Source organism: Syngnathus scovelli, chromosome 1 (assembly GCF_024217435.2).
Source record: "Syngnathus scovelli strain Florida chromosome 1, RoL_Ssco_1.2, whole genome shotgun sequence".
In the NCBI taxonomy this organism is placed as follows: domain Eukaryota; kingdom Metazoa; phylum Chordata; class Actinopteri; order Syngnathiformes; family Syngnathidae; genus Syngnathus; species Syngnathus scovelli.
The window spans coordinates 15,456,776-15,479,035 of NC_090847.1; the positions used below are offsets into that span (position 1 = coordinate 15,456,776).

At 40.5% G+C, this 22,260-nt stretch overlaps 1 protein-coding gene across 5 annotated transcripts; it reads left to right on the forward strand.

Annotated features, from left to right (window-relative positions):
- Positions 1-65: 65 nt before the first annotated feature.
- On the forward strand, positions 66-21,316 carry LOC125985347 (polycomb group RING finger protein 3). Of its 5 annotated transcripts, none has more exons than XM_049748107.2 (11): positions 66-1,718; positions 7,940-8,049; positions 9,511-9,655; positions 10,656-10,773; positions 11,364-11,460; positions 12,263-12,318; positions 12,416-12,523; positions 15,755-15,843; positions 15,990-16,127; positions 16,834-16,914; positions 17,566-21,316. In XM_049748107.2, the coding sequence occupies exons 3-11, from the start codon at positions 9,584-9,586 to the stop codon at positions 17,611-17,613; spliced, it is 807 nt and encodes a 268-aa protein (XP_049604064.1). In that variant the 5' UTR covers positions 66-1,718; positions 7,940-8,049; positions 9,511-9,583; the 3' UTR covers positions 17,614-21,316. The 5 variants fall into 5 exon arrangements, with proteins under 5 accessions (XP_049604064.1, XP_049604090.1, XP_049604071.1 ...); XM_049748114.2 differs by lacking the exon at positions 66-1,718 and adding an exon at positions 1,763-2,173; XM_049748133.2 differs by lacking the exon at positions 9,511-9,655.
- Positions 21,317-22,260: the final 944 nt, after the last annotated feature.

Genomic DNA, 22,260 nt, shown 5'->3' on the forward strand with positions numbered 1-22,260 from the left:
GGACAGAGCATGTAAATCACAGTTTTTTCACTTTTCCGTTTAACTACATTCAGTAAGCCTTTGGGAACTGAGGACACAAAAAAAGCTCTATTTTTGCAGACGTGTTTGGAAATTTGGCGGACTGCACTGCGCCATGCTGGGCGTTCTGGCAGAAAGAGGGTATTTTGTTCTAGCAAGTAAGCTAGACCTTAGACCAGGTGAAATAAGGTCTAATTTGTGGTGCAGGTTACTTAGTGTGATTTTGGTGGATTTGATCACGGTGCAGGCAGCTCTATGCCATAGAGTCTATGGACATGGTGGATGCCCATTGTATTTTATTAATAGTATTACAGCGCGCACCAACCCCCCTGAATCATTGTGGAAATCATTGAACACATTATTATGATCATCATTTTTAACCTTTTTTAAAAATCAACTCTCTGGCCACCGCATGGGGATGCACACAAATGTTCAGCATGGAAGACTAACTCCAAGGACCATTCTTGGAACTTGCCTTCAAGCCGAATTCTCACGGTATTTGTAAGTTCACAAAAACATGAGAATCCATGTTAACGCAGGTCTCCTGATTTCGGATATGCTTCTTCCATCGCGTGTGGCCACTTGCTGCCTCCTGCGCTTGAACTCAGTATTCATAACTCAATTTTAATTATTGAAAAGGCAAGAATGTGTTGATTGAATGATTTTTCTTAATGAAATTTACACTGACCCAATCAGTGTCAATGAAATTTGGGTGGCTCTATACTGTCAAATTTATTTTTGTTGCGGGCCATCTCGTGTTCCTGAATCAGAGGGCTCTTGAATGGCCTTTTGACTTTGAACCCAAATAAATGTATGATCGCCTCATATTACATAAATGCAACAAATTGATGAATAACTAGTTTTATATTCAGAGGTCAGTAAAAACAGTTTGTTTTAGAAATAATGAGATGGATAACTTTTGAATGGCTACTATTTTAATTGGACAGAGTGGTTCTCAAACAGGAGTACATGAAGGCACTCCACGGGGTATGTGAGAGTTTAAAATTGATTTAAAAAGTAGTATCTATGTAAAGGTTGATAAGTAATGTAAGTAAATAATTCAGGAAAATACAATTTTAGTAAATGAATATTGTAATAATTAGACTATTCAATTTCATTGTGCTAAAAACCCAGTTTCCCATTCCAAAATAGTTCAACGCAACCTGTCATATTCGCCCAAGCATCACCAGTCAAACACCTCTTAAACAATTATTTAAAATTAAGTGAATTTTTTTTTCGAGAATAAGTCTTTACTATGAAAGGAGGACACTTTGTAATAATATTTTGTTTCGCAGTGTGTTTATTAATAATGGAAAAAAGGTTGAGCTCACTAATCAAGGATACCGAGACAAATAAACCATGTGATTTCTTCCAGCCATTCAGGAAATACCAACAATGATCACGTTTCAGTAAAATGAAATGTTGTAGGTAAATATAAAAAGAATAAAAACATGTGCAGCAATGAAAATAGCATCGTGTAACTATAGTTTGTTATTAAAATGCATATAGTATCATTTGAGCGCTCCTCTCTTCCACCTTTCCACCTCCAGCGCTGTGCGCATGCGCCGCGCCGCTCGGGGAGCGCTTTGCTTCGGCCTGTTCCGCGGCCGCTCGGTCATTTTCGCCTCTTTGTTGTACTGCGAGTGGAATTAACTCGGTTCCGACCCATTATCCAGCCGACTTCGGCGCTCCTCGACCAGGTCAGTCAGCACTCGGGTACCTGTCGTCGCCGTCACCTGCCTCACTGTTACCCCAATGCCCCCAGCCCGGCCTCGGTGGCCGGGTTCGTGTGCCGGTTTATACCCTCCTCACTCCCCTTCTTCCTCCACCTACTCCTCGTTTTTAGCATGGCTTGCCGCTGGCTGCTACCAAGCATGCTATCCATACGTGATGCGTGTGAGAATATGTGTGTGAGGGAGTGTGTATGACGCCGGGCCCTTGCAGTTGCACGCCGAGGCTTTGAAGCGGGAAGGAGGGTGAAGGCAGGCAGGCAGACAGAGACTCTGAGCTCGGTTGGGATGCACGCGGTGCTCCTCCGCGGGGCTCAGGCTCGTCTGGACGGCGTGTCTCGTCTTGTTCGCTCGCTCCTCTGCGGTGCTCCTCCCGCCTCTAGGCCCATCACTGAAGTTGTTTTGTGGAGCTTCTTCTACATGAGGTTTGGATTAAACGTGATGGGAGGGTTAGTTCTTTGCACTTCCCTCACCACCTCTTTTTTTGTGTTGCTTTTCATGGATATGCTACTGTTGTGTACACTGTGAGTGACATCGTGCGTGGGGGAGCACCAACACGCAGCCAACAAGTCTGCAGTGTTTTTGCTCTTGTCAGTTTTGCAGGCTTTGTGATGCTAACCGTGCTAATTTGACGTGTGTGCTTGCACAATGGAGTTGTCCAAAACTTGTGGAGTGTTGCTTCGTTCGGTTTTACCTGAGAGTTAGTGCTAAAATCAACACGTTTTAGAGGGGAAAACACAATTTGCTGACTGCACGGGACTCCTCTGTGAAGTGTTAGAACAAGTTAAAGGCTGCAATAAGGCATTTTTCCCCCAAGGTGTGTCATCATAGAAAAAGCTACCGTTAGCTAATCTAATGAGTTGATTTGTTCTGACAGTATGACTCTTAACATTATTTAATCATTACCAATTCGAAACTCATTCACTGCCAGTTGTTTTCAAAGTAGGGTAGGATAACTTGTATTTTGTTGGAACGTTTTAATTGATCTTTCAAGTACTACAGAATATTGACAATATAAGCACTGACTCTAGCATAGTTGACTTTTATCGCTCTCCAGAAAAGTTTCTCAACTTTTCTGTTCCTTCATAATTACTGGTGCTTAAAACAAGGAATGAATTCACAAAAATTGTGATTTTTCAGCATAAAGCAGAAATATCAAGCATGTATGATGATAACAAATATGTCAAGTAGAACATTAACTGGAGTTTTTTTTTTTTTTGTTACAAAACAGATTTGACAGATGTCTTGGAAACGCAGCATGAGCTACACTGAGTTTACTAGTTAAACGTCAGTGGCTTTACTTGCTGTTGGACATTCACAGAATCGTGGCATCTTTTTTCGTGATAAACATTTGGCACTATACCCTGTTTATACCCCTGTTTTAGTGTAACAAGCCTAAACCTGTCCTACTTTCAGCGTGTTGGCCTTTATCTCCTTCATAATCGACGTGACAAGTCAAGATTCCGAACCAATCATTTTCTCAAAAGCTATGCAGATCTCAGATCCAAAGCGATGCAACGCTCCAATCTACAGGGATCTGTTAGTCGTTACAGTAGTTTACAAACCTGACTTTCATTGATAAACTGGACCGAGCGGATCCATGACTATTCATTAAAAAAAACTTGACAAATAGATATGTCCGAGGCCATAAACGGTTTGATTTCAGTAGAGCAGTATAAGGGCAGTGAATGAGTTAATTGTCATACACGTTATAAAAAGATAACAAGGCGGCTTAGCTGATTTGAGTGCTAAACAGTGATGATGTGCAACATTCATGTGCATCACGCCCCTAAAAAGCCAAAGAGAAGGCAAAAATATGAATTCACTAATCTTATTTTACTGTTAATATTGTTTTTTGGCATTAGCATTGATATGTTTTGACAGTCAGCCACAGTTACCATGACCAATAACTCTCTTTTTTAACATTCTGAATTGGCCTGCAGGTGTATAAAGAAGCTAACCACTATAATGCTTAGCTAAAGTTTGGTGTTAACAAGTGATCACATGCATCTTACAGAATTGGTCACCCATAAAAGTTTAGTCCAAGACAACTTGCGAGATGTCAAGAGTAGTTTTGTTCGCATTGTTTTTAGCATAAGCCTTCCCAAAGCGTGAAAGCCATTTTCTTGATTTGTTTGCTGTTATCAACAAAAATTCTTAACTGTAGTACAAATGTAAAAATAGTAGCTGTTTTTAGTTTTAGCGAGTCACCTAACTTTATGTAACTTTAAGAATGCGTGTTATAGATAATTATTCCATTGATAATCTATTTAGGTCTTAAGCTCTTCTGAAGTGGAAATGAGAGAAGCTTGCTGCATTTGTTTTTGTATTTTAGCATGAGACTTTTTTGAATCCACTCACTTCACACAACTTTAAGAATGTCTTGCCAACAATGGCAAATATTGCAATTGTTTGTTGTTGTTTTCAGCCTAAGGCCGCTGTCGGGCCGCTCACTGTGACTTACTATTCAAATACTAATGTTGTTAGTAACCTAAATGTTGAACAGAGGCTGTGATGTACCGGAATCAAATTCCGTGTTTGGCACGCTCAAACTTGACGAATAAAAATTCTTGAATCTTGAAATACATGTTGCTAAAAAGCCAAAGAAAAGACCAAACATGCTCAGTCCATTAATACTAGTTGAATCCAATTGTGACGACGATAAAAGTGTCGATGAGGCTCATTTTATGACTTTTGAGACTTTGTTGTTGTTGTTGTTGTTGTTAGCATTATTTTTAACATGAGAAAAAGCCAAGCATAGGTTATCCAAAAGATGTATTTCTTGATCATTGGGCCTTTGAGTCGGGGTAACATCGACGCTTGTTTGTTTTGACAGTCGGCAACGGTTGACAGGTTAAATTCTTTACAGTCATGCGAACGTAAAAAGAATTTAATCACTAAAATGAAAAGAAACACTTTCAAAAAAGCTAAAGAAAAAGCAGAATAAATGTGTCCTACTCTACACACGGCCAATTAGCAAATGAGCTCCCGTAGGCAGCAATGTATAGCGGGGGATGTGGCCCCTAGACCACAAGTAGGGCTGCTCGATTATGGATAAAAATCATAATCACGATTATTTTGTTCAAAATTGAAATCACGATTATGTTTTTGAAATTGGAATAGCATTTATTGAACTTGTTTGAAAAAAACATTTCTGTGAACAGTGTTGGGAAAGTTCATTTTCTACACAAACTAGTTCAAAGTAGTTCACACATTTTAAAATGAACTAGTTCCATTTATAGTTCATAATTGAAATTTAATGAACTAGGTTTATAGTTCCAAAAATGAAAAGTGTATAGTTCTTTTCTTCCCCCAATCAAAAACAAAGTTGCTTTGAGCTGTTACCCTCTGGCATTTTGGGGCATTTTCTCATTGTTTTCACCCATTCCATTCACACTATTATCCAGGTGCTATCACCGCATAATCTTAAATACAAGAGAAAATTCCTTAAATTGTCTTTTTCTTGAATGAAATGAAGCAAAAACATGACTGTGGTCCAGAACGTAAACAATCTGCCATAAGTGCCAGACTAAGGTTGGAAACAAAGCATGTACAAATAAAGTATTCAATCACTTCCCTCTCCCATTGCAAAGACAGAAGTCGATGCAATCATCTACTGCTGGCATAAGCTCCACAACATCCGATGAAACGACTGCAAGATGTTCTAAACATAATAAAGATAACATTAACAATAATGGGGGTGGCAAAGCTCGAGAGTGAGATTTGAATTAAGTAGTGACCGCTCTCGCCACTATGTGCTACGAGGCGGGCAGAACACTCAGTTGTGCAGAATTTGTACTTGCCTCGCTCAAGCGATTCACGGCAATACACGGTGGAGAGTTGCCGCTCACTCTCCTGTCACTGACACACTCATTGCCGGATTCCTCCTCCAGAACGCTTCTTCACACTCAGTCACAAGCTGTCCAAACATCCGTCAAAAAGTTGAAAATGACTTATTTACCAGGATCCGACTCGGCATTGTAGCCGAGGGGAGAATGAAATTCAAGTCGGTTATTGTGCTGTCTTAGAATATCCAAGCTTTTCTCTCTGGGGCAAACTACTTTGAAAAGGTAACGGTGCAGTGGTTTCATCATTCTTAAAAATCACATTACATTTGGTCTGAAAACACTTTTTTCTTCTTCTCTTTTCATAAGGAAATACTTGGTTGCGGTAACTCTGACAGCTTGCGTTTGATTGACGGCTGTAGAGTGAATGCAGAGTGCGCATGTGTGAGAAGTTGCTTGAGGAAATCAGAAAGGGAGTCATATCTGCGTCTAAATGTTGCATTAGAAGCAAGGAAAAGAGTGTGCAATAAAAGGAGGACTGTAGGGCAAGACCACTGTGTCCCTGTTGTGTGTACTTCTGCCACTGGCTTCCCCCAGAAGGGAAGGCAGAGTTTCCTGCGCTCACTTCTCCTGTCCTGTGGTGAGCTTGGATTGGCAGTCAGAAAGGGGCCAAAATCTGTTTGTATCAGGTCGTCAGCTGACCATTTAAAAAATTTTTTAACCCCTTTACTAAGTCTAAGTCTATTGTCACTGACGTCACGAAATATTTACATTTCTACATTTATACATAAGATATAATAATTAAAGGTTTTTAATAATGTAGGTGCCTCGCTTTCCTCTGAATGTTGAGACCTTTTTGAGATTAAGGGCTTTATGAACAAATTTGACTTGACTCTACATATACGAAGGGGAGCAAAACGTGGAGAATTACCAGCATGCCAACTGATTCCACAATCTAAATTCTCGTTAGAAGTATCCACTGCACTGCAAAGCATGTTATAAAATACTTATTGACCCTTGTTGGCATACTTTCAATACTCCTTATCGGTTCCCTATCTGCAGACGTAACGGCTGTTAGCATGTTGGCCTTCGGACAAAATCGTGTGTGTCGGCCAAATTGTCTTTTACCATCACAAACGTGTGAATAGTGGCACTTGGGTCCGAGTGAATGTGCGTGTGTGTTTCTGAAGACGAGCCAAAGCTTCCTAACAAGAAGAAGCAGCTTTCCTCCTCTTGCCGCCTGTGGGAGAGCTGACAGCAGGCCTTCTTCTGTGTGTGTGTGTGTGTGTGTGTGTGTGTGTGTGTGTGTGTGTGTGTGTGTGTGTGTGTGTGTGTGTGTGTGTGTGTGTGTGTGTGTGTGTGTGTGCCTGTGCGTGCGTGCGTGCGTGCGTGTCTGCATGTTTGTTGGCCTGCGTGCGTGCCTCTGTGTGTTGGATGCCAAACTACAGCGAAGCAAAACATTCTAATGGCCACAGGCGGGACCAACAGGAACGCTTTTGTGTGTATCAGCGCTCGTGCGTTTGTATGCGCATGAGTGCAAGTGTGTGTGTGTGTGTGTTTGTGTGTGTGCGTGCGTGCGTGCGTGTGGTTTTGGCAAGGTGAAACTCATTTCATATTAAACTTGTTTGTCAAATATGCTACATTCATTATGGTTAGCAAATTTGTATTGTGCAAGTTGATGCTTATTATGAAGGGACTGCCTCTCAAATGAGATGTTGCATTTCAAGGGATGATTGACAAGGCAAGCAATGAGCCCATTAGAGTTTGAATGACAATATCAAAATTCTGCACGTATGTGGATTTTTTTTTAAACAATGTGGATAATTTCTAATCAGTGGTAATTTCTATTGTGCAGATTGTCACCTCTCAAGAATAACTGACAAGGAACAGTGATGTTACAATCGTTTAATGATGATGTTGTGCCCACTCTTTCATACATGACCAAGCATCTAATGTGTCCAATATTTTTTTTTTTCATACTTTGGATTATATCTGGTTGTACCGCTTTTCTATATTGTGTATGATGACAAATAGTTTGCAAGGATCGATCATATTTGAGTGTTTGTATGACCTGTGCTTGAGCATAAGTGAGCGTGCTTTGGCCTTTTTTGACAGTAGAGTACAGTACTTGCTGTTCGTTCCCCCAAAATTCTTAAAAGTGAGGATATAATTCCTCCAATAAGCATTTGCCATGAAAAATGGAGGTTGGTTCTCGCTATAAACAATACATTAAAAAAGAAATATCATGAGGAAAAAATTGGCAAATAGGCAAATTTGTGGGTGCTTCATGGGCGCACTGTTTTTCTCATTGTTCAATTTGTGTAGAGCTAGAAAGTGGTCATCCTAAATAACTGACATGAAATGGCTTAAAAACCTATTCTTTTGTATCCCACCCCTCTGGCTCAGGCTCAGATGAAAAGTTCTTCATGATGTGGAGCTAACGCCACCGGCTGCTCAACCTGCAGGACAGACGTGGACGCCGCGACATCCACAGCCCACGCATGGCGGTATTAGGGGTGAGGAGAACCACACGGGCACAATTCTTTGTTTACAGGTCAACTGCATGCATTTAAAATGTCAACTCCTACTTGGTCACAGAATGCACATTAATAGGGGGCACCATCGCCAATAATTGTTAGCGCCAGAGCACGTCTGATTGGAGGGCTCGCTACCCTAGCTTTTTTGTAACTGACATACTGAGCTGCAAAATACATACCAAAAAGCTACCTATCTTCCTATCTACCTAGCAAGTTGCATACCGAGCTATATGCAAACCTACTTGCATACCTAGCTACCTGGTTGTCCACCCACATAGCCACTAAATTGCCTACCTAACTACCTACTTTACCTTCTACTTACCTACGTAGGTACCTACCCGCCTAGCACAATACAACTGCGAATAACAATTTCCACACTGCAAATCTACCAGTGTTAAAGGTTCAGGGACAGAAACAAAAAACACTTGCATTAAGCATCCTCAGGAGATATGGTGTCACCTGGATTCCACACACTTTGTTTGCCCTTACGTAATGATTGAAGTTGACTGGTTCGAATCGGGACAATGTTCTTCGGCATCATTTTCCTCCTTCCTTGCAAGATGGAATCAAACGTCCCTAAGGTAGGCAAAACTCTCATGGTATTTGATGAAAAGAAAATCGCAGCTAGGGTGACGAGCTGCATGTGACTTTTGGGACCAGTGACACGCGCAGTTTACTCATTCAATCCAGTGAGCGTCATTTGTCAGCCACTTTACAAACATGTACATATTGTCGCTGTCGGGTGGAAACCTCAAACTGTCCAAATGGCAACTTTACAGCAACTCCCAAAAAACGCTAGCTTCTTTTAAGTTGTATTATACTTTTTGTTATTATATTCCTATTGCCCACTTGCATCAACATTATAGTCCCTAAAAAAAATAACGCTGGCATTGATTAAAATAGGACAAACGTGAAGCTGCGGCGGTCAATCACATGAAGCCCTCACTGTCCAAAATTCCGCCGCTGCGCTCCGTCGTGTCCGTCGAAAGCGTGCCCTGAGCGTGCTGCCAGGCTGATGAACCGGACTCCCTGGCTGGAGCTCCACTTTTTCCAACTTCTCCCCTCTTCACCTCCATGCAGTCTCTCCGCGAGCTTGTCTGACTAAGGCGCGGCGCATGTTTGCAGGACAAGGACAGGAAAATAGTTTTGCTAAACTTTGGCAACACTTCTGACATAATGAAATATAAGTTGCATTCAAAAGCAGCAGTGTTGGGCGGAGTTTGGCAGTGTTAATTTGTTGTGAGGCTGTTTTCACCGCTTCAAATTGGCTAAAATTGTGAAAAATGGTAGACAAGCCATCACCAATTTGTGTGAGTATTGAATTGCAAAAGAACCTCTTGGGTTTTGGCAATGTAGGGCTACAGAAAATCGACTGCATGTAGCTAATGTTATTTGTTTTGTGTCAATATTCTTATGGTTTGCTGCCATGTAATTTTGAAGGTGGCCCAAAGATTCCGCAAGACCACGCAACTTCTGACCAGCCATCAGGAGATCAAGGCTTGTCTATGAAGAAATGTTTGGCCATCTAGCCAGTTCTCAAAAGTGTCAAACTGAAGGCAACGTTCACGCACAGCATCCAGACCAGGTGATGTCTGGTGTTGCCACTATGGGGGGGGGGGGAAACTATGGAACCGAATACCACGCTAAAGTGTTTGTATGTGTGGGTACTGAAAATGAATTCCCTACTTGCAGGAAAATTGAAATCTTCATGACAATAGGCATTTGTTTTGACCACAAACGTCTTTACTGTGGGATTTACCTAAATTCATTCCGAATTGAGGAGGATTTGTTCACCGTTATTGGTGTCTTGGAAATTTTCACCTGAAAATGATAAAAACATAACATTGTGTCCTGCTGCTGTCTAGGAAGAGCTGTGTGAAATGGCTTTAATAAAATAAGTGTGTTTGATTTAAATTTCGTCTGATGTTTTATTTAAGGGAGTGAGGCATGGGGTATTTGTACAGTCTTGGCATGAACAACCAAACACTTGATAGTATTACTATATTTAGTTGTAAAACACCATTGGGTGTTGAACACTTAACATTTTAGTAAATGTGATTTTAACACAGGTTTTCAATGTGACTTATTTACATAAGACATACAGATAGCATGAATGGGGGTAAGAACATTTAGAAAATGGATGGATGGATGGACTGTAGAAAAAGAACAGTTTTGTTACGCGTTGTAAATATGTCTGCTCAAAACGTCAGCCTGTCAACCTACACAACCCCCACTTGGAACTGTCTTTTGGCGCTTTCTCGGTTTAATGTCTTAATATTTATGAATGTACAACTGACAAAAAATTGAGCACATTTATTAGGTCAAGAATGTATAAACTGTAATGTGGTCGCCTTTCACGTTAATCAGTAGCGGAGTAGTAGCTCAGGTTTCTAAAAGGTTTGTGAGCCCTGTGCTAATATTATAGTCAGGTTTGGCATTGTGTCCCCTCCACTCCTCTTCCACAAGATGGCAGTAATGCTCCGTTATTTGCATGCAGAGAGTGGCTGCATTTTGTTGCCATGATAACAATAGGGCATCTTACTTAAATCTGCTCTCATTTTATTTTCACTTTTTTTCTGCCGCAGAACCCCGACATGCTGACGAGGAAGATCAAGCTCAGTCACATCAACGCCCACATCACGTGTCGACTCTGCGACGGCTACCTGATCGACGCCACCACTGTCACAGAGTGCTTGCACACATGTACGTGTACACGATCGCATCCATGCACATGCATGTAAATCCTCCTTACATCCGCTAGAGAGAGTCCTCCTACTTGCAACGGCCACCCCGGGCTTCCCTGTGGAGTCTTTTCAAAAGAGACATTCAGATCACGTCGGCCCACTGCAGCTGTCTGACTGCAATAAAGCTTTCATAAGACGGTGTGTGTGTCTCGTGGAAGACAGGTCAAGTGTAGAAAGGTTTGATGGAAGAGTGCTTAAATCATCATCATCATCATGCTGTTCTAATCGGTTAGCAGGCTGAAAAGGGGAAAATTGAGTTTGCTTATGATGGTGTCGCCCCACATGTATACATACGGTGTGTGTGTGTGTGTGTGTGTCACCGATACAAAATCCTCTCTCACTTGAGCCTGCCTTGTTGTCGTAGCTATTATGACATCCGTACGTATGTAGGTACAAACACCATCACCTATTGCGAGCGTCTTGTTCGGACATGCCTGTCAACAACAACGCATTTCTAATTCCTAATGGAGTCACATGTTGGTGGAAAGAATTGATCATTTATTTGGAAAACATACTGTAAAATGTCATTTTTGCTGTTTGTGTGTGCAGTCTGTCGAAGCTGCCTTGTAAAGTATCTGGAGGAGAACAACACGTGTCCCACATGCAGGATTGTTATTCATCAGAGCCATCCACTGCAGTACATCGGGTGAGTGACGCACGTGCGCACACGCACACACAGGTTAAACATTATCGACATTAAAGAAGATGCTGATATCAAGCACACGCTATTTTAAAATTTTGGAAAAACAATTTTGGCCAATGGAATTTACGAAAATAATCTGTTCCTAATGGCCGCTGTCCGTGATTCGTTTTTTCCACAAGTCACATTGTCACAGACTTAACATTTTAACTTTACTCATATTTTTATAATTAAATAAAGTGCCACAAATGCACACGTCACATGACACGTATGCACACAAAACATGACATCATGTGCCTCGGGGTTTACAGAAATATGGTCCCACGTTTTGTGGCCTGCAGAGTAGCGAGGTAGAGTAGATAGAAACCCTCATTTCCTGGAGACATCTGCTAAAGATGACTTTGCGTCATTGCCACGTGTTCACAAATATAATGTGCATAACTGAATCATTACTATGGCAACAAATGTCAACATAATGCTTTCACGTGGGATCATTGTTTTACCGGTTTGCTGGATGTGGTTGATGTTGGTGAAACAAATCTAAAGGGATTGTTTCGGGTTTTAGCTGTTTTGCTCAAGGTTGCCAACACTCGGTTTGTTAAAAGAAAAGAAAAACAAAGGTAGATGGTCTTTGTTTTCCCTGCTTCCATACTGGTCTTTTGTACTGTTCGTCAAAATGGAAGTGAGGTGTTGCCAGTTGTCCATATTCACTTTGTTGAAACAAATTAAGGGACGTAAGCTCTTGTTCATACATTTCTGTGTCTGTGTACTAGTTTGCTTTGAACACAATATGTCGTCTTCTTGGCAGCCATGACAGAACAATGCAAGACATTGTGTACAAGTTGGTACCCGGACTTCAAGAGGGTATGTTGTCTTTTTAAAATAGAAAAACGACAATGTTTGTTATATCAAGATAAATATAGCTTACGATCCTCATGTTTCCCCCCTGTTGGTTTTCCAGCGGAGATAAAGAAGCAGCGGGACTTCTACCAGAAATTGGGCATGGAGATACCCGGCGATATTAAAGGGGAGCTCTGCAACATGAAGACACATCTAGACCAGCGTAACGGTACAGTCCAATGACATCATCCTCATCTTCATCACATTCATTCAACAAGCTCCCCATCCCAACTCCCACTGTTTAAAAAATGCAGCCCTTGAAGCTGGCCATTCTTAGGTTTTTATTTTTTTAGTTTGTGTCAATGCGAATAAAAAAATTCCACCCCTAAAGCCACTTAAACTTTAAAGCAGGCATTTTCATGTCATTTTGGCCATTTTCCCTGGGATTCCTCAAAAGACAAACTTTTTTTTTAAATGTGTCCAATTGCTCTTAAATTTTAACCTTGTATACTAGAGTGGCGCAAATCATTCTAGTTTCTGATTTTGCATGTGGGTGGAGCATGTTAGCGAAGTTTAATGAGTCTCAATAATGCATGTTAAAAATCATTTTTAAAAAAGGGTCGGGATCCACTGCAGCACACAGCAGATGTACCGGCACAGACAATAACACTAAGATCAAAACAGCAGTGGAAGCGCTTGATTTCTTTTTTTTTTATTTAGCCAATCCGCAGGAGCAATGGATTTGAGGGCGGTCATGCTTGCGGAGCCTAATCGCTCACTTAATCCCTCGCTCTCTTTGCGCTAATTAAGGCGCGTTGCGAAGAGGGGTGGCAATCTCTTGTACACTCACAGCGTCGCACACACGAATAGTTGAGAACGCTATTTATTTTTAGTCTATATTTTTGACACATGTAGCTAGGCGTCTCATCGTCGCTATGCCAATCTACTGCTTGATCCCTGCATTTTCACACTGTAAGAACGCTTACATAAACTCCCGTTCAAAAGTTAGCTCTTTCTCGGTTGGCTCTTATTTTCTCCGCTTTGTTGAAGGTTAGCAACGCTCAGTTCATTCAAACAAAGTACAGGGCGGTTTCTCATTTTTGCTGCTTTGATAAAGACTGCCAATGTCCAGGCTTTTGGTCTATTACAACAAAATGTGGGCAGTCAGCTCTCGTTTTCTCCGCATTGTTCCAGGTCGTTGAGGCATAGTTCATTAAAATAAAATGAAGGGCGGTATGTATGTTGTTAAGCTCATGTTCAAGTATTACGTTAAGTAACAGAACCGATTTCACAAGACTTCCTTGCTTTGCCTTTGGTCCAAATGTCTCTTGAGGGATAAACGGGGTCTCTCATTACTTTTTATTTGAGGACGGCCCAGCAAAAGGAGCATTCGTTAAAGCAGAGATCATGCCATGCTAACTGCAAGCGACAGCCCAGCAGCGCAGCAGTGCACATAATGAAAGACCCACACCACCCCACGCTCCTACCTACCACCACCAGAAGCTCTCAAAAGAGGAACATAAACTTCCTCTGGGCGTCCACAAGAGCAGATGTTCGAAATAAATTCAACCATTGCTCACTGTGCAGCGCTCCACGAGTCCTCTGAGAGTCACTCTGTAGACGACTGGTCGCATGAGCAGTGACGTTTCCATTGAACAAGTCTTCTTTGAATGCCGCCGCCTCTTATTTGCTATAGGTTCAATAAAACAAAACATTAATGATCGGTTCTTGTTTTTGCCGTTTAGCTGGGGGTCATTAAAACAAAGCAAGAGCGGTCAATCTTTGTATTTGCTGCTTCGATACAGGTGGCTAACATTGTTCAGTCGAACAAAGCAATGCCGCCTGGCATGTCTCTAGAGGTTTACAACTTTCGGTTCATTAAAACAAAGTAAGCGGATGGTTTTTATTTATTCCACGTCATCTTAGGTTTTCGACAGTCACTTCATTAAAAGCGGGGAGTCAGTTCTTGTTTTGCTAGCTTGATAGAGATTGCTGATGTGGTTATAGAAAAATAAAGGAAAGCCAACAAGTTATTATTTGTCTGGATTGCGAGAAGATTATTGACACCGTCAGCTCCTATTTTTCTCATTATAGCAATCTGTTCATTAAAATAAAGTAAAAGGCAGCTGGCTCTAATTTTTGCCAAATTGCTAGAGTTCATCAACACTTATTCTATTAAAACTAATGACATATGAGCAATCAGTTCTTGTTTTTGCTGCTTCACTACAGGTTGTCCAATCTCGGCTCAATAAAACAGAGAACGTGAAGCAGGCCGCTCTTTATTTTTTATTTCTTCAGTAGAGATCATCAACACATTAGTCTTAAGAACAAAGTCAGGGTGATTGGGCGTTTTTTCTGCGAGAGGTTGTCAAAACTTAGTCGATTGAAACAAACTATTTATTATTTTGTTGACACCATGAAAACAAAGCAGCCTTATGTTTTTATTACTTTGCTGGAGGTTTCTCATCAAGTGGGAGTCACCCATTAATTCAACCTTTCACATCATTTTCATGCTATGTAAACATGAAGCCCGAGTGGCTGTGAGGTCGGGTGAAGGTGATTTCACCTATGCAACGAAAGCAATGCCTCTTTAGCCGCAATCAAGCAGGGTGACTCTGGAGACGGTCGCTGTGGAGACCACACGGCACTCACTCGCACGTACACACGCATGTACACACACACAGTTAGGCAATTCTCCTTGGGATCGGTGAGAGTTTGACCAAATAGAAAATGGTCTCTAGCTGGGATACCAATCTTCTCACACAAAAACATTTACAGTAACACACACGACCGCGCACAAATACTGATATTTCCACTGTATTAAGAGTGAATGTTTTCGAGGTTGTGCAAAAGCAATCATCCTCAATTTCATCGTAGAAAAATGTGTCTCATATCCAAACATTGTGTGTATGCAATACACAAAGAAATGTCTTGTGAGAGCATTTTCTTTGTTGTCAGCGTTTTTATTATATACACTTAATGCGATGCAGGTGACAAACAGGTTTCCCTATGGACGGTCTCATAGATTTGTTTTTGCAGAGCCCACATGATTTTATATGCTCTATTTTAGTGGTGCGCTATATTGCAACATTTGTCACCTTTTAAGTGTTTTTCTCTTGACTTTTCGAGCATTATTTCTATAGACGTTTTGGCAAGTCTCCTAGTTCTTGACACTTCTACAAAGTTTTACATTGCATCGGGGGCTGAATTTTCAGTCTAAAGAAATGGACAAAAAGCTCCTAAAATGGTGGTTTCACACCAAATTGTCTTTTCAGGCATGACCTCTGTGACTTGTTGTGGGTTTGTGGTATTTGTCATGATAGACAAAAGTTTCATATTATTGCTAAATGAAACTGTCTTTGCAGCCATGGCTTTTTGAGACTTTTCCTGGATCTCTTCTTGATGAAAATGGCTGAAAAAAAATCCTAAAGAGCTTTTCTATTTGTTTGTGTTGAAACAGGAGACACAAAGTCAGAGGACACGCCCAATAAGGAAGCAGGAGAGGAGAAAGCAGAAGAGGACAACGATTATCACCGAAGCGACGAGCAGGTACAGATTTGATCTCGACGGACTGTATTACTGCAAAATGACCAAATTGTATTGGTTGCTTTTATTTTTGCACAGTGGTGATTATCATGAATCACTGGCGATCATTTTACAGTACTTGTAACACTTTTCCCGGTGTGCCCTGGCAGGTGAGCATCTGCCTGGAGTGCAACAGCAGCAAACTCAGAGGCCTCAAGCGCAAGTGGATCCGCTGCTCCGCGCAAGCTACCGTCCTACACCTCAAGAAGTTCATCGCCAAAAAGCTCAATCTGACCTCCTTTAACGAGGTAAAATCAGTGACATAATCTTATCATTAATATTATTATTATATTAAAATCTGAATGCAACATGTTATTCCATGATTGCAGTATTAATTGGTGCCATGTTTTGTACAATCCATTCTTGCCAGAAAAAAAGTTTAGTTCCCCTTTAAAAGATAAAAAAAAAAACACACAATAATCATCAAAATTCAAATTCTCATACCAAATTAGTAAGAATATCCAAATAAAAAAAAAAAGACATTCAAAATACAAAAAATGTAGTTTATGTTAAAATAAAGATATATTAAAAAATATATACATATGATATATATTTTACTCTTTTTTTTCCCCCAGTTTTTATGTAGAGAATGTCATTAAAATACATGTTCTGGTTAAAAATCAAGAGATCATTCGAAGCTTTAAAGATTTTTACTGAACAAATAATTCAAGGAAATCCAAAAATCAATTAGAATGAGGTTTGCACACCTGCTATAGTACCTTGCTTTGTGGGGAAGCGAACGCATGTCGCCTCTTGGCGTTTTTGTCCTCTCTGCGCTATGCGGAGCGCCAGAAGTGGTGGTTGAAGTGAGCGGCAGGCTGAAGGTATCACAAATGCTTTTTCGAAAAGGTCCTTCTCTCACTCTGAGCTCTTTTCTCAGAAATGTGACTTGAGCTCTTTTCTCAGAAATGTGACTTGAAAAAAAAATGCTTTTATCTTTTTCTTCCCACACAGTTGGACATTTTATGCAACGAGGAAATCTTGGGAAAGGACCATACTTTGAAATTTGTCGTCGTAACGAGATGGAGATTTAAGGTAACCCATCTTGTGGCGTTCTAGGTTTTATCTGGGCCTTCAGTGGGGACCTCCCTAACTGAATCTACATCGTAAAACCATCACTGTCACGTCGCTGTTAGAGAAACAATACATTACAAAACAATGCAATATAACAGCATGCCATGTACATCATCAGTATTTGTTCAATGTGGGCATTTCAAGAACAAGACAAAATTGAATTGAATGTTGGGCAAGGTTAGCGGGTCGTAATTTGCCCAGATCTGCTCTAAATGATTAATCGATTATCAAAACAGTTGATTCATTTGATTCTTGATTAATTGATTAATATTGGACACCTCTAGCTGAAATGTAGTTGGCCAAGATAAATTAAGTTACTACGCACTCGTTCTGAAAGCATTGCATGCAGCCAGGAGAAACGGACTTAGGAGTGCCACAGTTTTTCAAGTTACGAGAATTTTTTTTAACTATCATTTTGTCTGAATGGCTTCGTGGTGAAAAGGTTGGTTAAACAAGTATTTAAAAAAATATTTAATTTTACATTTAGAACAGATATCCAATGTGTAATTAATACGCATATAATCGTGAGATAACCATTAGGGAACTGATGAATGGAATCTGAATTTATTGCAGTGGGTAATACGCTAAGTGTATTGTCTTGTTTGCTTCCAGAAATCGCCCCTTCTGCTCCATTACAGACCCAAGATGGATCTGCTGTAGCTCAAACGCACACACAATTTCCTTGTTTTTGATTTTAATTTTGTACTTTATTGTCAAAGTCGTTGCTGTCCCAGCGTGCTCTTTATAACCAACGTATGCAAAGACGATCAACCAGCAGCAGCGAGCAAACAAGCAGACGCCACAGCAGAATCGCACTCGACACAAAATGCCAGAAACTCGGGGAGATACCGCAACACTGGCTGTTGTTTTGTTTTTTTTCTGGTTGTTTTTGTTTTCATTTTTGTGCGCTACATCCGACATATGTGAAGAAGAGGATTGAAAAAGACAAAAAAAGAAATGGAGATAAATCATATATTTATACTTTTGTACAGTTTAAGAAAAGACAAACTTAAAGACACTACACTGGTGCTCTGTTTACATGCAAACGAGATGTCGGGAGCGATGTCAGGAGCGGGCGGTTTTTTTTTCGTGACCACCCTTCGGCGCAACGGAGGATGAAAAGTTTTATATTGACTTTTTTGTTTTGTTATTGGAGACAGGATGTTCTACTTGTGTCCATTTTAAGTTGGCTGCAGAGTAAATCGTCTCTGAATGTGTCTTTCTGCCCCACGTCCCGCCATGTTTTCCATCTAATTTGCTATTGATGATTGTCCATTGTGAATAGGCTTTGTGTAGTAATTTATGTTCTATATATTGTACATACGATGTGCTTATAGGGAGTGAACGGCGGAGAGTAAGAGAGACTTTTAGACTGTTAAAAACAGAGCCGATCAGAAGTGCTATCTATATCAGAATATATCTTTCTTTTAAAGTTTGTTTTATTGTTTTGTTATTCTTTGAGAAAACAAATCTGTGGCATAAAAGCTCCCGCCACTCGTCCTCCGTCCCTTCAGAATGCGATCAAATATTTTACATCATAAAAACGTCCCCAAAATTTCAAAAAACCCACATATTTCTGTTATTTTTTTTAACAAGGAACGGTGCTAAATTCCCATTCTTGTGCTCCTCTTTCATTTGGAGAGCCTGCAAATTTGCAGCGTCAAAGCTGGATAGAAGGTTTTTTTTTTGTGTGTGTTTAGTATTTATCTAGTTTATCTAGCGTTTAAATGTATTCTTTATGGTATGGCTTTGTTCTATCCAATTACCAGGAGGCTCAAGTGACACGGCTTCAGACCTGGAATTGATCAATCTAATTTTTTTTGACGCGGAGCCCAGATAAACGTATCAAAAGCCATGACAAAAGGGGTCGGCATTTATTCGTTTTACTTCTGACGCAAAACCCAGCAAAGGCATGAGTCATAGCTGTAACGGAAGCATCAGGCATTTATCTAATTTTGACACAGAGCCCAGATAAGGGATTAATTAAATGCAATTTTAAGAGTTGTAGAAGATGATTTATGTGCATTTGTTTTGATACAGAGCACAGCAATGGGGAAAATATGCCTACTAATCAAGAGCCACAACGGAACACCCGACATTTATTATAAGTCTTTACCTTTTGCTCCATAATGCAGGGAACATTTTGCTGGTTCTAGTATGTGTGAAAGAAAAAACTTACACATCAGGGCTATAACGGTATAGTATCCAACTTTATTTGGAAACCTTGCGAAGTACCTACATTAAGACCCAGAATTGACATCAAATCTGTTCATCACGGAGCCCAGTTAAGGTTAAATAACGTGTTGTGTTACGGCTCTGATACAGCCATTTTGCAGGGTCTCTGCGTGAAATATCTAATGAATGCCTGCCAAATACGTCTACCTTTTGCCACAAAAGTTCATTACATGACACATTTCACAATCTTGAAACAGCCCTGTTGCAAATTGACGGTCTCCATGCTGTTTTATCCTGTCAAGATTTTTTTATTCACACAACTGGAAATTATTTCCCCCTAAAAATTGCATACAAAGAACAAAATGCTACAATAAGCTTAATGGATGTTATGGATGTTGCCCAATACTGTTTTTTTTTTTTAAACTTGTTTAGAAATAACAATGACATCTTGTCGATCTTGTGGGCAGGGCATGTCCCAGCCAAGTGGTGGTGTTGGACTATGAAATGTCAAACAAGATGCTCCAAATCAGTATGTCAAGCATTATTATTATTGTTATTATTTACAGCTGACAATACTTCATGTTCATCTGGTGCTTTCTCTGGTGCTAACCCTAAATCTTGTTGGACTATGTATTTCTCACTGCCCACCCCCATCGCTGTTAAAAAAAACAAAAAAACAAAAACTTCACTCCATATTGGTTCTGAGTTTAGCTGTCCAACTTGATTGACAAGCCGTCGGCAGCCCGATCACATGGACATCCTGCAAAAATTGCTGGAGCAAAAGGTTTTTAGCCATCATTACCCTTTTGATACAGAACCTTGCAAAGGGGGACATGGTCACGATCTTTTCAGAAGAAGAAAATAATTCAGATTTCTGATCTTTTTACGGCACAAATGTGACAATTTTGCAGGGTCACTGTGTGATGGTGACACTTGACACATGATGTGACAGAAGATCCGGCATTCGTGCGTTATGACACAGAGCCTGACGAGGGGAAGAAATGTACAATCTAATGACACAGATTTAGTAAACATTTCTGCTTCAGAACCATAACAGAAGATAGGATATTTATTCAGTCTATACTTTTTTGCTACAGAGCCCAGCAAAGAGCTTAAATGCAGACTGCTCTGTTAAGGCTTTGATGCGTCCGTTTTCACTTTCACACATAGATCCTGCAAAATTGCTGCACCAAAGCCATATCAGATAATATGGTATTCCGACCAAAAGGATATGTTCCATATCTTCTGTTACAATCCTGATGTGACACATCTTACCCATAGACCATGCAAGATTTGCAGGTTCTTTGTGTGAAAGTGAAAGTTGCCATGATGCAAGATCCAATATATGGTGTTTTTTTTTGTTGTTGTCATCTTTTGACACAAAGCTGTAAAGGGTATACGTTCCAGTTCTTCTGTTAAGGCACCACAAAGTTGCCAAATAGATTATTTGACTTTTATTTAGTAGCATTTGACTCAAAGTCTGGCAAAAGTGTTAAATGCCATACCTTCTTAAATGACACCCATGTGAAGATTTAGCTGTATCTCTGTGTAAAAGAGAAAGTTGCAAAATCAGAGCTGTAACAAAACATCTGGCTTTCATAGGGTCTTTATCTTTTCTCACAGAACTCAACAGAGGTAAATTTGAGACCTTTTGTTACAGAAACCTTGCAGCATTTTGGGTCACTGTGTAAACAGCTGAGGAAGGCCTGTCAATCAAGCAGTGCTGCGTAATTAACTGCTCTTTGAGTCTATCTTCCATGAGCATTTTTGATGGTTCTTCTTTTTCCCCAATTGATTTTTCTTTTGTATTCTGAATTCCTGATGTTCATGTTGGCGTGAGAGCAACACAACTTGTGTTTTCTTTTTCAGGTTTTAAGAGTGAAGGACAAATGTGCAATATGGCTTTTCATGTGCGTTTCCAGTCAGGTCCTCAGGTCACAAAATGCCTTCTCAGCATTTACCCTCATACCCCGAAGAAACACGCCACTCCACCCCCACTCTCCCCTCTGCCTACTTTTTGTATTATTTATTGCGGCTGTGTAATGAAAGTGCTTACCATGGCGACCCGACCTTTTGGAGGGGCATTTGATCGAGACTGGGTCCCAAATTTCTTATTTTAAAAAACAACACAGAAGCTTTTGTCCAAACTTAACTGTGTATTTAATCAATAAATGCCTTTTAAAAGCCATCTGCAGCCCCATTCTCTGTCCTGATTTCTACAATACACAGCAAGGGAAGTGAATCCCAGCTCTTCTGATCCAGGGATTTGGCCTTAGTGCCATAGCCAGTCAAAGGGGTCAATGCTGGCTCTTCTGGTAATTTTAATTTTTAACTTGGTAATTTTATTGCATCTCTATTTGAAAAATCTGGAACAGAAAAAAAGAATCCACTTTCACAAAGAGTTCCAGCATAGCTGCACCAAAAATGAGAGCGTTGCAACAGATTACTTTTAGTCTAATCAGTTTTTTTGTGTGCAGACCCTGCAAAATTGTAATGGGAAGAGCGCTGTAACCTGCACCATGTAGTAGTGCTGACAATTTTGCACAGAATCTAGCAAATGCCTGATCTTTTGATGTGGCAATTTTGCATGTCTGTGTGGAAGAGCTGGAACAAACTAGAAATAGTGCTCTTTTAAGCAGCGACTCTGCAAAACTGCAAGCGCATGAGAGCAATAGCTTTTAACCTTTACACTGAACTCAACAAAAGCCTTTAATTTAAATGTTGATTCTTCTGATATGAGCTTTTCGCAGAGACAAAGTGGAAGAGCTAGCACAGACAAAAAGTGGTCATCTTGCACACAGAGACTCTGGATAACTGCAATGGCCTCCAAACAATAACATGTCTAATGTTTAAGCTTGACTATTTCATGAACGCGGATGGTTGTTCGTCTCTGTGTGCCCTGCGATTGGCTGGCAACAGGTTCAGGGTGTCCCCTGCCTACTGCTTGATGGTGGCTGGGATAGGCTCCAGCACCCCCGTGGGGACAAGCGGTACAGAAAATGTTGGCCTACCATTTTTATACATAACTGTTTGAGCTATCTGCATGTTTCAAGACGACTTTTCACTTGTACTCCCTTAGGTGTTTTTGTACAGGCTTGTGATTGTGGCCGCGTAACACATTGTTTTCCTGCC

Excerpts from the sequence above, each read along its gene's own strand:
- LOC125985347 (XM_049748107.2), top strand. The coding sequence starts at position 9,584 with ATGTTTGGCCATCTAGCCAGTTCTCAAAAGTGTCAAACTGAAGGCAAC. Across the intron at positions 12,524-15,754 it reads ACATCTAGACCAGCGTAACG|GAGACACAAAGTCAGAGGAC; the intron begins GTACAGTCCAAT and ends GTGTTGAAACAG. Across the intron at positions 16,128-16,833 it reads ATCTGACCTCCTTTAACGAG|TTGGACATTTTATGCAACGA; the intron begins GTAAAATCAGTG and ends CTTCCCACACAG.